The 14298-nt window shown below is 39.7% G+C and overlaps 1 protein-coding gene across 2 annotated transcripts in view; it reads left to right on the top strand.

Moving 5' to 3' along the window:
- The window catches only part of carmil2 (capping protein regulator and myosin 1 linker 2), a 53484-nt gene that overhangs the window by 20627 nt on the left and 18559 nt on the right, over nt 1-14298 (top strand). For both annotated transcript variants that reach the window (XM_035157216.2, XM_035157214.2), the window contains exons 26-31: nt 1813-1929; nt 3260-3435; nt 5513-5600; nt 6498-6587; nt 6693-6759; nt 9474-9967. In XM_035157216.2, the coding sequence (XP_035013107.2) occupies nt 1813-1929; nt 3260-3435; nt 5513-5600; nt 6498-6587; nt 6693-6759; nt 9474-9967 (1032 nt within the window). The remainder of the gene's footprint in view (nt 1-1812; nt 1930-3259; nt 3436-5512; nt 5601-6497; nt 6588-6692; nt 6760-9473; nt 9968-14298) is intronic.

Below are 14298 nucleotides of genomic sequence, written 5' to 3'. Positions count from 1 at the left end.
CTAATGCCATCCAGTAGAACAGCTAATCTCTAAATTCTACCTGAACAAAGATTATGTTTGAATGACAGTGCCAGAGGTATTCATTTGACTATATTTCTGTTATTCAATCAATCACTCAAATGTCATTTGTATAGCCCATATTCACATATCACAATTTGCCTCATCAGGCTTGACAAGGTGTGACATTCTCTAAGAGTGAAGATAAACTACGCCCCAAAATAACTATTAACTGGGCGGGAAAAAAACGTAGAAACCTCAGAGAGAGCCACATGTGAGGGATCCCTCGCACAGACGGACAGAAGTGCAATAGATGCTGTGTGTAACAGAGAACATTAACAAAATAACATTGACAACATCATCATGAGAAAAGAATACATAACATAAATAGAAAGGTGTATCAATGTTTAAAGTGTTGAGGCAAAATAAATCTCGGACAGAGATGAGGGGAGCAGCAGTGACAATCGTAATGATAGAGGTAATGCCAAGATATTGTGTTGTATATTTTAACAATCTAGGTGTAATCATAATCCACAATCAGATGCCACCACCACATATTATCGACAATTTACAAGCACTGTCACGATCCGCCATCATGATCCACGATCATGATCCATGGTGTGGCCACAGCCGCAATCCTAGATCTGCAATGATAAAGCACAATGACTCGGGAAGAAGTCAGTATAGTGATGAGACATTAATGTGATGAAGAGCGAGAAGAGGAAAGAGAAGCTCTATGCATCATATGTCCCCTGACAGTCTAGGGCCTAGGCCTATAGCAACATAACTAAGAGCTGGTTAAAGACAAGCCTGGACCGGCTCTAACTATAACCTTTATCGTAAAGGAAGGTTTTAAGCCTACTCTTAAACGTACAGATGGTGTCTGCCTCCCGAACTGAAAGTGGGAGATGATTCCACAGGAGAGGAGCTTGATAGCTGAAAGCTCTGGCTCCTACTCTGCTTTCAGAGACTTTAGGGACGACAAGTAAGCCTGAATCCTGGGAGCGCAGTGCTCTAGTGGGTTGATAAGGTACCGTAAGCTGTTTAAAGTGTGAAGGTGGCATATCATGAATAGCTTTATAGGTAAAGTTGTGGTTTGCAGAGTTGTTGAACTAAGCTGCATAAAATTGAAAGATGTGTCCCTTGATTGTACCATTATATAGGAGAAAGAGTTTTTATGCCTCCGCGGTGATAGCCAGTGTCCAGAGGCTTTATGTCTTCTGGTTGTCAATCTGTCCCATTCCCGTGAACGCGATACCTCAAGAATGCCTTGACAGTTTCCTCAAATTTGGTACAAATATTAACTTTACTTGTGGATGAACTGATTTTGGTGGTCAAAGGTCAAAGATCAAGGTCATGGTGACCTCACAAAATACATTTTCCTCCATCAAGGAATCCTTTCACATTTGGCACAAACATTCACTGTGCTCAAAGATTAACTCACTTGATTTTGGTAGCTAAAGGTCAAAGGTCAAGGTAATGGTGGCCATAGTATGTTTATGTTTTTCTCGTGTTACTGTGTTTCAGTTGTCGAAGGTAAAGGTTACAGTGACCTTTATATGAAAAAAAGTATGTAGAAATATGGACACAGAAACTGCACTGGTTGGTGGAGGTATACAACGCAGTGTGGTGATTCTAGTCTGACAATGAGGCAACTCAGCCTCAGTATAAACATGACTGAGGTGTTGAATTAACAGCTTACAAGGTTTAACAAAAAGTTTCATAAATGTATGGTGGAGTTCTTTTACTTGGTCGCTTGAGATCAGACAGTGTAAATGTGCAAAGTGTAAATGATGCCACTGTTTGTCTGTGCAGGTGCTTCCCTCTCTGTATGAGGCAGGAAGGACATGTGCCTCTCATGGAGACTTTGTGAACAGCATCCTCACTAACACAGCTGCTGCACTGACCAAGGAGTTCACACGAAGCATTCAGGTACATATTTAAATTCAAGGTCAAGTATGGATAACTGTTAGTACTTTAGGAAAGTACAACATGAATAGTGTCTTTATATCAATTAGTAGAAGTATTTATACCACACTCAATGCAGGTTGAGAGCTAAAAACTGATGAGTTTGTCATTCCTTGTCATAGTGATAAATGTCAGTTGATTGTTTTGAATGATGAATGTTAGACAGCAGAAAGAAACACAGTCCATTTGAATATTAGAGTTAGACGTTTCAAATGGAAATTAAAAGAAGTTTTTCAAATCAACTGACAATGTATCATTTATATCTTAGATGCATCTTTACTTCAAAGAGCCCCTAGCTTTACTTTGTATAATGTTCATGCTACTATGATGTTCAGTTCCTGTGTCTTTATATATTAAAATCTAGTTGTCTGTATTCAATCAATCCATCAAATTTTATTTGTATAGCCCATATTCACAGATCACAATTTGTCTCATAGGGCTCAACAAGGTGTGATATCTTCTGTCCTTAACCCTCAGCAAGAGTATACAAAAATTACCAAAGAAACGTTACTTACAGGGGACGAACAGAGGTGCAATAGATGCTGCGGGGGAAACTTGCGTGTGTAGGCTGAAGACAAAACCCAAAGCAAAAGAAAATGCCCCCAAGCCACTTGAGGCACCACCTGCTGCTGCTAGCAGTGACTCAGAAGTCTAATCTTCTCTTATCTACATTGTGGTGTGTGGACAGTAAAAGGACAGTATTCAGATATTCAGATAAATCAACTTGAAAACTAATACTACCTCAGATCAGTTTACCTGTGATTTCTCTGATTCTTTGCATGAAAATAGACGATTTACATCAGTGGTGATCTCCTAGTTCCAAATTGTACTTTAATATCCAAAGAATGGTTCTTAATGAAAAGTTCTAAAATGGGTAGGCTTTGGCTCAAAGGCTACAGCAGGGTGTCCACGAACCAAAAGGTTGGTGGTTTGATCCTGCATGCTGAGGTGTCCTTGACCAAAATACTGGCCCCTGTGCTGACAGTGTGTGATAAAAAGAAAGGTGCATAGAACCACTGTATGAATTTGGGTGAATGTGGCTTGTAATGTAAAGCTCTTTGAGTGGCTGATTGAAAAAGTGCTGTATGAACACAGTCTATTCAAATTCGTTTTAAAATAATGTTAATAATAACAGAATTAGACAGTGTTGATGGATGCTGGTTAGATCTGAGGTCAATCTTGAAAGGACACATCAAGTGACTGGGGCCTTAGGAGAGAACAGTGTCTTCTCGGTCACAGTCTCAGGCTCGGACTTAACAATGCTCAGTCACTCAAGAGTCACTCTGTGCTCCAGGAAATGGCTCAACGCCTGATGAGGTGCGCAGGGGCAGTGTGTCCACGTGTAGTCCAGCGGTCAAGTGTGAGTGAGTGTCTGTCAGAGTGTGTGTCCAAAAGAAGCACACTGACACACATGTTTCTGAGAAGCACTCTGGTGGAGAACACAGCGATGATCATCATCGACAGACTGAGGTAAGAAAGCATCCCCTCACTCTGCTTATTGACACTGTATGATCACTGTAGGTACTGTCGATACTGTAGATACTCTATGATCACAGTAGATACTGTAGATAATCTATGATCACTGTAGATCAGTGGTCACCAACCTTTTGAAGCCCAAGGTCAGTTTTCAATTCCAAACGTAAGCTGAGATCTACCACCCCGATAACTTCCAAAAAACCCACTTAGGAGGGTCATGTTTATAATTTTTTTCAATATCTGTTTAAGGCCATACAAGCCAGTAGCCAGTCGGATTTATCTTTAGCCTTTGCATTCGTTACTATTTTTGTTTGTTGTTTTGCTGGCTGTTTGGATTGGCTCCCAAGGGTTTGGATCTGTCTGTCTCTCTCTCTCTCTCTCTCTCTCTCTCACCAACCTAGATCATGTTATAAACGTGCAGCTTTTATAAATGTCTCTCTCGAGCCGGCAGCAAGCACTAGGCACACATTCAAAATTTCTCGGCAGGAGGAATTTTCTAGTTATTTTTAGCAATTTCTGTTAAAGGCTCAATGGCTCAAAGCATTAATATATGGAAAGAAAGGCAGTGATGCAACTTTATCTGTTCAATGCACAATATTTAGCTTCTCAGTTCAACAATATGTTCTGCAGAGGAGCTGCTACTGCAGCACAATGTTTTTACATATAGGCTTTGCCTTGAATATGTCCATAAATATGATTTTTTCCTTGTATAAAAGTTTATGTAGTCCTTGTGTACTCAAATAAATACCACTACTATACAGTATGAAGCCGTGCATCTTCCGCTCCTGCAAATATTTCACAATAAAAAAACTTTTAGAACAAAAGAATGGATTCGGTCAACAAAAACATGTTATGTTTGTGACATAAATTCAACAGATATACATTAAAACTCAGGTGAAAGATCATTTTCTCTGTTTATTCTGCTGTGAACCACAGTGTTCTCTGTATATGTCACAATTTGTTCTAACAGCGCTTTGATTGTTATCGAGAGACTGGAAGATGCATGTCTTCATACCGTAGAGTCCGGGTGTTTAGTTCAGTATATAATCGGACTTGTATTGAAGGAAATGCAGTAGATACTCTATAATCACTGTAGATAGTGTGGAATCGACAGTATCTACAGAGTAGATAGCATAGCTACCCTATGATCACTGTAGCTCCTGTAGCTACCCTATGTTAACTGTAGATACCCTATGATCACCGTAGGTACTCTTTAATCACTGTAGATAGTGTATAATCCAGTTTCTACAGTGTAGATACTCTATGTTCACTGTAGATACTCTGTAATCACTGTAGATAGCGTAGCTACCCTATGATCACTGTAGATACTCCATAATCAATGTAGATACTGTAGATACTATATCTTCACTGTACTGTATGATCATTGTAGATACAAAGGTTTAAGGTAGAACCAGTTACGTTTGAAATAATTATAAGCTCAGGATATCAATATACACTTAAGTATTTAATACACATAATCAGGAGTATAGATGATGTCTACAGTTAAATGAATTTAGATTCATTCATCCATATACATGGAGCTTCCTTGCCTATTTCAAATTGAAAAAAGCTTCAATATGAGTTGTTTAATTTCTATGTCCCAACTCAAAGGTTCAGTAAATGTGTTGCTAATATTTAGTCTGCCTCATCTACAAAGAATGAGAAAGAAATATCATTAACAACAACCATTTATTCTTTTACATAAGAAACATTAACTACAGAAGTTTTGAATCAACATGTCTCTTTGTTCTTTATTCAATAACCTAGTATGAAAAATATAAATGTACTTACCAACAGTTAGTAACCAACTTTAAATTTAAAGTGAAAACATTTTAATATTAGCTTTGTTTTGCTTCAAACAAGTACATTTTGCTGCCATTCACATCTTGCTGATATTGTGAAATACATGCCGTACTGAGACAAAACAGAACATGATATTAACTTTACTGTCTTTTTATGACTGTAAATAATTGATGGACTCATTGTAACTTTGGGCTTTACTCTTTGCTTTACTCTTTGACTTACTGCTATCAAATTTGTTTCCCCTCTGTTGTTCTCTCCATCCATCCAGTGAACTAAGAGAAACATTGAGTGTCTCTTTGGCTGAAAGCATCATAGAACAAGTACTAAAGGATCTGACAGTAGCACAAGATACCATGGTAAATCTTTGCGTGTGTGATATTTGATCTTACAGTATAATAATCTCTTGTTGATTGGTTAAGGTTAAAGAAGGACTGTGGTGTGGTTTCATACAGGAAAGTATTCACAGTGCCTTCAGAGAGACAGTATGTTTAATCACATGAAATGTTTATCTTAACTTGGCACAAAGATACAGGAGGGAAGCTGCATCAAAACCCTCCCAAGAAATCCAGCAATCTTAAATACTGCATTGTACCAATGTGCCAATAAAACACAACATATAATTATTACTATAACTACACATCATTATTATTATTATTATGTCAGGATCCACAGAGATGGTCTGGTCTACAAAGGCTTTCCGTGATCGGCGTTACCAGCTTGTCTGGCCTTATGGCTGTTGCCTAGCAACAGAGCTTGACTTGGACATAACGAGAAAGTTGTAATGCCCCTTGGGTTGTTAACATTAGTACTGTAAGCTGTTCAGTTGAGATGAAGCCGTTCCCCTTTTAAGAAAATGGTTTGTCACTGAAGCACAACAAATCCTTAGATAGGTTGTGCTGGGAACGATCCACACGTTGGAGCTTTCGTTTCTCTGGGTTGGAAGAATGCATAAAAGGGCCACATTTGAAAAGGGACATCCTAGTCGCGCCACTGTGAAGCATATTGGTCTTCAAATGCAGCCTCTGAAAGAAGCCACCCCTAAGATGAGACACAGCTACTGTCAGGGGGTGGAGCAGAGCGAGGAAAGGGAAGATACACATACACAATCCAACTTACCTCCAGGAAGTGAACCAAACAATGCCAAAATTCCATAATCCTAACAGTTAGATAACATTATCAGATATCAGTGTTATTCATACATTGTGTGTAAATCAATATGTCGCACTGAATATTGGCCATGTTTCTTTATTTAGGATTGTCTAATAAAAGAACATTCATGCAGTGCTCTTCGATTCAACATCCCAGAGCTCCTTCTGGGAGACAGTGACTTACCAACTGATGATGTAAGGGAACACCACACCTTTCCCCCCTGATTCATTCTGTTCACACATTCATTTATGTGTTAGACTTTCCATTTTTGTTCTTACTCTTACACTGTCCATCAACAGTACAGTCCAGCGTTTTGGAGAAATAGCTTCAACTCCAAGAGCCTGAGGCCTGCTTCTTCAATAAAGAGTAAGATCCAGTCACTGTTACGCAGGGATCCTGAAATATTTCTATCTGCCTCTCCCACTATCTGACTCTCAGTTTGGTTCAAGTCGATTCCTCTGCATATGTGGACGATTGCTCTACTTGCAAAATACATTCATCAATTTGTTGTCATGTTTGTGTCCCCTCTCCTCTCCCCTCTGGTTGAACCTCACCAGCTCCTAAGAACAAAAGATCAGGCTCTCCAGCGGCTAAACTCACCATTATGTTAACCAGCTGCTCTCTAACATGGTCTGACAGCTGAGTGGTGCTGAGCACGTAGTGGACAGCAGGTTTGTCATAGCTTTTCCCTGAAGACACTGTAAAAGGCTATAGATCTGAGGGGAACTACAGAACTGCTGACAATATCTGTGGGTTTATCTCGACCATTCACATTACACATAGCCATGTGATCCAGTTTTAATACAAACATATGAATTGGTGCAGCTTTAAGTATATTAGCTCACTTTGATTAAATTGACAATGGACTCTGTATGTTGCACTACATTAGGCTATACAGTTGGATGTGTGCAGCCAAAGCTAGTTGGGGTTGCTAAAACTACTTCCAATGCGGCATCATATCTGTATAATAAAAAGCCTTAAAAGGGTGATGCATACCCTGTGCATGTGCCATATATAACTCAATTAGATGATTTAAATTTTTGATAAGCGATAATTGTAATAAGTAAAAAACCACTATGTACGGAATTCGTACGAAAAGATGTTTTTCAGGACATAGAAAGAGACAATAAATAGATATTATTGAAAATCTAAATAAAACAGGACTGAAATGTTGAAATATAATAACATGAGGAAGATACATGGAGAAAAAACAATAAGTGGAGAAAATATTTTTGTGTGCATGATATTTATATTTGTATTTTGGTCGGAATATGATATTTCTATTTTTTATATAATGGCATTTCATCATGTCGTCATTTATACCATATATACGATTAATAATTGGTTAAAGCGAGAGCATTGGTAATGCTGGAAAGCTAGAGAGAGCAGGCTACATAGGCTACACTTCAAATCTGCAACAGATACATCCCTCCCCCTCCCATCAGCACTCTCGTGAAAGCTACGCCCCCAAAACACATGAACATGCAGTGCCTGACAGCTCGCTAGCTGCTGACTATTGTCTCTTTCTGTATTATTTCCTCCACCACACCGCCACTCCAAAGTGTTGGATGTTGTGTTGATATTCTGCTACTCATTTTGTTTTATGTCCACAGATTGTGGCTGTAAAAGAAAAGTCATTATTTATTGAGAACACTTTTAAAAAGTTAATTAAATCAATGGTAAAAAAGGAGTAGAAAAATAAAGCACAAAGCTTTGTGATAAATATAAGAAGTCAGCTATCTGCCACCACGATCAAAGACACATGTCAAACTAGAAAGCAAAGATTAGATGCTGAAAATAAATTCAAACTTCCATTCATGCAATCCAAGAAGAAATCAGTCAGTTATAGACATTGTGAGTCCATCACATGTCCATTCAACATGTTATTTATAAAGTCTTTTAAATCTGACTAGTCCTTCACATGTTTTCACTTCTCCACCTCCTTTAATTGTGACACAATTTTTACAGCCACGATCTGTGGACATCCCAAATATTTTAGCCCCTTTGCGGATAAAAAAAAAAGAGTTTCTTTTATTGTTTTTTTCATTTTTGCATCTGTTGTGCATTAGAACATTACATTATACTAGGGGGCCAGGTGGAGATAGTCAGCAGAAATTGCTATGTAGCTATGAAAGATTATCTAAGTCATGGCATTATTTAGAGAGAAACCATTACTTTTGGAATAGTAATCAGGATTACATTGTGAACAACCTCTTTAATTCTGTTCTGCTGCTGCAGGAATCCAGGCCAGCTATACAGTTTAACCACTATATCATACTACTTAATCTTGTGTCATTGTGGTCTTTGTGTGTGCCATGCTGAACCATTCTGTGGCACACACTGTTTGGCTAATTGGAGCATGGCCTGTTTACTTTCACACCAGCGACTTCCACTATGGGAGAGATGAGATGGGGAGAAGATGGAGGAGGGAGAGAAAAGGAGGAAACATGAGGGGAGTGCTCTGCTCTACCCTCGCTCCTATATTGTTCTACAGGAGAATAACATTAAAAGTCATAAGCTCCTTACAAAATAATGCATGAAAATAATAAGTTACTCATCATCATTTTTTGTTACAAAAAATAAATAAATAAATATATATATATCCGTCAATTTGCTTTTCAAAGGCCTCTGACATGGCAAGACAAGGTGGAGACACTGAACCCGAATTAATTCGACCATAAATGTTGTCTTGTATGTCCGTGTTCCTGCAGCATCCATCTGCTGCTCTCCTTCCTCTGCTCCCTTCCTCTGTCTATATCCTTAAATGATTATTTCTCACTTGTATTCTCCCCCCTCTTTTTTTGCTTAGTCTGTCCTCCTCTTTTAATCATGATGGTCCCTCCTATCATTTTTAACACTTTCTTGTCTCTATCCACCATCCATTCTCTCGAAGTCTTCCCTTTGCAGCTCCGCATGTCACATTCCACCCAAAAAATGCAGTAAAGCATCCATCCATCCTTCTCTCCTCTCTTACAGGCTCTCTCTCTCTCTCTCTCTCTCTCTCTCTCTCTCTCTCTCTCTCTCTCTCTCTCTCTCTCTCTCTCTCTCCTCTCTCATTATTCATGCTACCTCTCTGTCAGGTCTCCTCGATGCAGACTGGGAGCAGAAGACCAGGAACAGAGTAGCAAAGGGAGAGAGGGGAGGAGATGCTGGAGAGGAAAGAGGAGGAGAAGAAAGATATGACCTCCCCTCCCTGTCAGTCACAGACACAAGCCCCTCCCCTTCGCCCTCCCCTTCCCCGACCCCCTCCCCCCCGGGATGGAGGAGGCGGAGGGAGGGGGAGGTGGTGGATGCTGCAGCAGCAATATCAGGAGCGAGAGGAGCATCGCTCATTCCTCCTCCCAGTCTCCCCCTCCTGTACTCCATCTCCACTCCAGCGCCAGAGGAGGAGGCTGCCGGCCGTGGAGGCTCATCCAGACGAGAAGCTCCCTTCTCCCGCTGCGGCCCCAGCTCTGGATCCCCCGCTTCTCCCATGGAGCCTCTACCCACCCAGGGACAGACTCTAAGGCACTACACCGCCTCCCGACCACGGCCACGACGCACACATACACAACCCCCCTCCTCCAGGCCTCAGGTAGGAACACAGTGATCACACATATACAAACACGCATACACAGCTTGAGCCAACGTGCATCTGCATCCACACGCATATGCAATCATGCAGACATTACACAGCATTTGCATTTATATATGGACATAAAATGTATCCATGGTGAAAGGTGGGCAGCAGGATGCAGGGATGGAGAGGAGGAGAGGAGAGATGGAGGGAAGGGTAGATGAAGTGGAAGCTAATTGCATGACTACAGAGGGATCTCCAAGGAGAAAATTATATAAATTGAGAGAATTAACATGATAAAAATGTATCTATCTATCTATCTATCTATCTATCTATCTATCTATCTATCTATCTATCTATCTATCTATTATAATTTCTGTGATGCTGTAGTAATAATGGTAGCCATTTTTCTCTTTGCATTATCTTGCTCCATGTAGTCGTGCTCTGTGTGTGTGTGTATGTGTGTGTGTGTGTGTGTGTGTGTGTGTGTGTGTGTGTGTGTGTGTGTGTGTGTGTGTGTGTGTGTGTGTGTGTGTGTGTGTGTGTGTGTGTGTGTGTGTGTGTGTGTGTGTGTGTTTTGGTGTGTTTTGGGAGTGGTGTTCCCTGGGTTGTTCCCAGTGCTGATTTCTCTCTCTCTCTCTCTCTCTCTCTCTCTCTCTCTCTCTCTCTCTCTCTCTCTCTCTCTCTCTCCTCCCCCCTCTCTCTCTCTGGTCCTCCTGGGAATGGTTTCACTAACTCAATTATTCATGTTCTCACATTAATGGGGGTCTCTTCCTTCCACGGTTCTGTCACTGTGTAAATGGAACACGAGGATTTCTCTTCATCTATGGTGACCTTGCGTGTTTAAACTGTGTCTCATCTGGGATGTCTTTTTGAAAGATGTACATTTGCTGTTCTGTTGCTACTGTCACACATGATCACAATCACAGTGTATGGGTTCTTAGTGGTAAGATTTGATTCATGTAATCTCATGACATTCTACATTCTTTTCGGTCATTGGTCTTAATGTAAAGTAAAGTAAGTAAAGGAGAAGCTACCATTAGCTTGTTAGTATGCTAGATGGATTTAAGAGGGTCGGACATTTTCAGGCTAGCATGCTAGCCTTAGTTAGGAGAGGATCTCATTCGAATGATAGCATGCAAGTTTGAGTTTTTAAATGATTTAATTTAATAGGAGGAAGAGCCGTGTATTATAGCGTATTAACAGTAAATGTGAGTGACCCTTGCTGTCGCCATTCCACATCCTAATTATATGTGGAAAACAATTTGCTTTGAAATTCTTGGTGCTAAAAAATCTGAATGGGACATAAATGATTAAAATATTCACAACTCGTAAGCATGGGAAGATTTTCCAATGCTAACTTAAAGTCATGAATGTGGCATTAGTTCTTTAGTCAGCTATGAATAACACATGTTACCCCTAACATCAATTATCTTCATATGTGACAGCAACATTTTTCATTACAAAATCCATTTGGGTTAAATGATTTTCTTTTTGTAAGTTAAAAAGTTCATATCAAATAAATATGCTAATAATACAGTTTATAGATGCACACTTTACCGTTTGTTTCTAAATACTCAATTGTCAACGAATCTTCTAAAACACTTGTTGGAAACATTCAGAGTGGGATGTATTTTCTGTAAAGGGCGTCTACCACTCCAGTGATAAATTGATGTAACATGTATAATATTGTATGATAAAAAAATGGCTATAGTTGATCACATTTTATATGTTTAATTAGAAACATCAGGATATATGATACAAGATATTTTAAAATGTAATAAACTGAAAAAGAAAGAAAATCTTTGATAAAGAGGCTTAAGTTGTGATTACTTGGTGTTTCAAACATCTAGATGTTCATTCTGTGTGTCTTCAGAATCAGCAGCTACTTTCTTGTCACACAATGTTTGTGCAGATTAAATTCTGCTGAAATACAACTGTGCATCTACAGATAACATGAAGCCTCACTGACTGTATCGGAATTCTATGTCCCTTTTCCATAATCCTGTTATTTAGTTGGATTGGGACTATTGTAGGTAAGTTAAATGTCTATTTAAGGGATACTATTTGAAGTAAGATCCACTGGATCTTATTTTATGACATTTAAAATGATATCACCAAACCACTTATTGGAATTTATTTGGTTACCATTATACTTAACAAAATCCATGATGTCTAAATGGAAAAGGCAGGCATGCATGGTAACAGATGGCTAGACCACAAGGCAGCGCTGTATGATCTGGCAATTATATGAGGAAACCTTCCCACTGCACAGTCACATGATCAGCAGTCACCTGATCACAGGGACAGTCAGGTGATTCACAGAGGCGGAAAAAACTCAGATAGGGCATCTATGAGGCCAGGGCTGCAGTCGGAAAGTCCAAGTAATGTCTTTTCCTAACCACTATTCCTTTAACCTGATGTAAAACATCACAAGGTCTAGGAAAGATGTGAAGGAGAAGCTGTAAGGAGTTAGGAAAGGAGAATAACAGAACAGAGCACATAAGAGCACATAAATGAAAAACTTCTCTAGGACATAAAAATGTATAATTCATAATAGATTAAATAAAAATAGAAATAAATAATTATCATGTTCATGTGTGAAAGGCAAACTCCAGATCCAATTCTGCTGACATCCTCCATGTCTGAAAATAGCCTAAGGGATTTTCTCAAGGACATTAATTAAATTAAACGTTTACAGTTGCATTTGCAGTTCATCATTTGTCAGATGCTTTTAGGGCCCAGTCACACACACACGTGAGTGTATTTAATTTATTTAATTTAACCTTTATTTAACCAGGAAAGTCCCTTTGAGAATAAGAATCTCTTTTTTCAAGGGAGACCTGGCCAAGATAGGCAGCAGCACAGATACAAAATAAATAAAGCACAGGTAAAAACATGTATAACACACAACCAGGTAAGTTAAAAAGCAACATCTTATAGAATATGCCTCCAGTTCTTTTATTCTGGTTTTAAAGGCGTAGAGTGAGATTAATTCGCTGAGCTTTAGGTCCTTCTGCAATGATGTTGCAGGTGCAGAATAAGCAAAAGCCCTTTTCCCAATTTCTGTGTGTGTCAGTGGAAAGAAACTCACCTCCCTTTCACTTCCAATCTGTGGGAGCGAGGAGGTGAATGAACATTCACTTCACTGGCTTAGCATGGAGTTCAACTTTGGTTAACTTTGACCAGTGATATTTGCATATGTGTAATGGTGCCTCATCCTAACTAAGTGCTAAATATGTTCAATAAGAAAAAGTGAGGAAAATCACTCAAGTAGTGAACTGTTACTACGAGTCAGACACGGTAGAATTTTGTTAAGAGTGGAGGTGCACTCAGAAGAGATGTGTTTTCAGAAGGTTCTTTACCCTTCAGATGAGACTGTGACCGCCTTGTGTGCAGTGATTCTCACCCGGTGTCAGGTGAGAATCCTTCAAGGAACAAGGAGCTGCTGAGTTCAGGTAGATGGTTACAGACCCAAATGTGTCTATAGCCAAGCCTTAGTGACTAAAATGTTTTTCTTTGATTTGACATGATTCTTTCAGCCATGTGTTGTACCCAGTTTAGCTCAATGAGTTGAGGTTAATTGTATAATTGCATCGGCCTGTCCAGGTGGAAGATGGTAGTGCTGGGTCTGGTTTTTGTTACTGTGGACACTTCTGTTACAGGATGAGAAGTTTAGCAGGAGAGTCCTGAGCATGTCTGAAGAGTTCATTATGAAAAGGCCATGAGGTCAGTAAAAGGGTCCAAAGAGTCTTCCAACCCCACTGTTTGTCTTCTAGTGGTCTCAGCGATGAAAAGGAAGGGATTCCTCGCTACTAATAAACAACTCAAAAGAGGAGGGGGCAGCAGGAAGTCAATCTGCATTTCACCAGTGATCATGAAAAGTAAATGTGGTTGTTAATAGGTTGCACTTATATTCACAACAAAAAGTCTGTTGTAATGACCTCATTCAGCTCCTCCAGGCCACATGCTCCCTGTCAAAGCTTTACTTCCACCTGCTCCTGTTTGCACAGTGTGCTGCTCCTGCTTGTCGCTCTGCACAGCGATTGGAAGAGTTAGTGTTTGCTCATTCAACATGTCTGCTGGAAAGACAGAGCATCCAAGTGCAGTGATAAACTGTCTAAACATTTGTCAAGTTTGTCAGACACTGATTTTGTTGTGATGATTCACTAGTTTGTTGCGGGTCTGTAAACATTTTGCTGCCTATGTGTGTGTGTTAGAGAGAGAGAGGGGGGTGAAGAGTCTCTATGCCAACCACTATGTGACAAAGTGCCATGTTGGCATGTAGCACATAGAGACAGGTGGCTGTAAAGGAGGTGGCAGAGATTGAAAGATAGGGACAATTTTTT

The sequence above is a fragment of the Hippoglossus stenolepis genome, chromosome 5 (assembly GCF_022539355.2).
Source record: "Hippoglossus stenolepis isolate QCI-W04-F060 chromosome 5, HSTE1.2, whole genome shotgun sequence".
NCBI lineage: Eukaryota > Metazoa > Chordata > Actinopteri > Pleuronectiformes > Pleuronectidae > Hippoglossus > Hippoglossus stenolepis.
The sequence above is the reverse complement of the archived record's forward strand: the minus strand, read 5'-3'. Positions and strand labels throughout refer to the sequence as shown.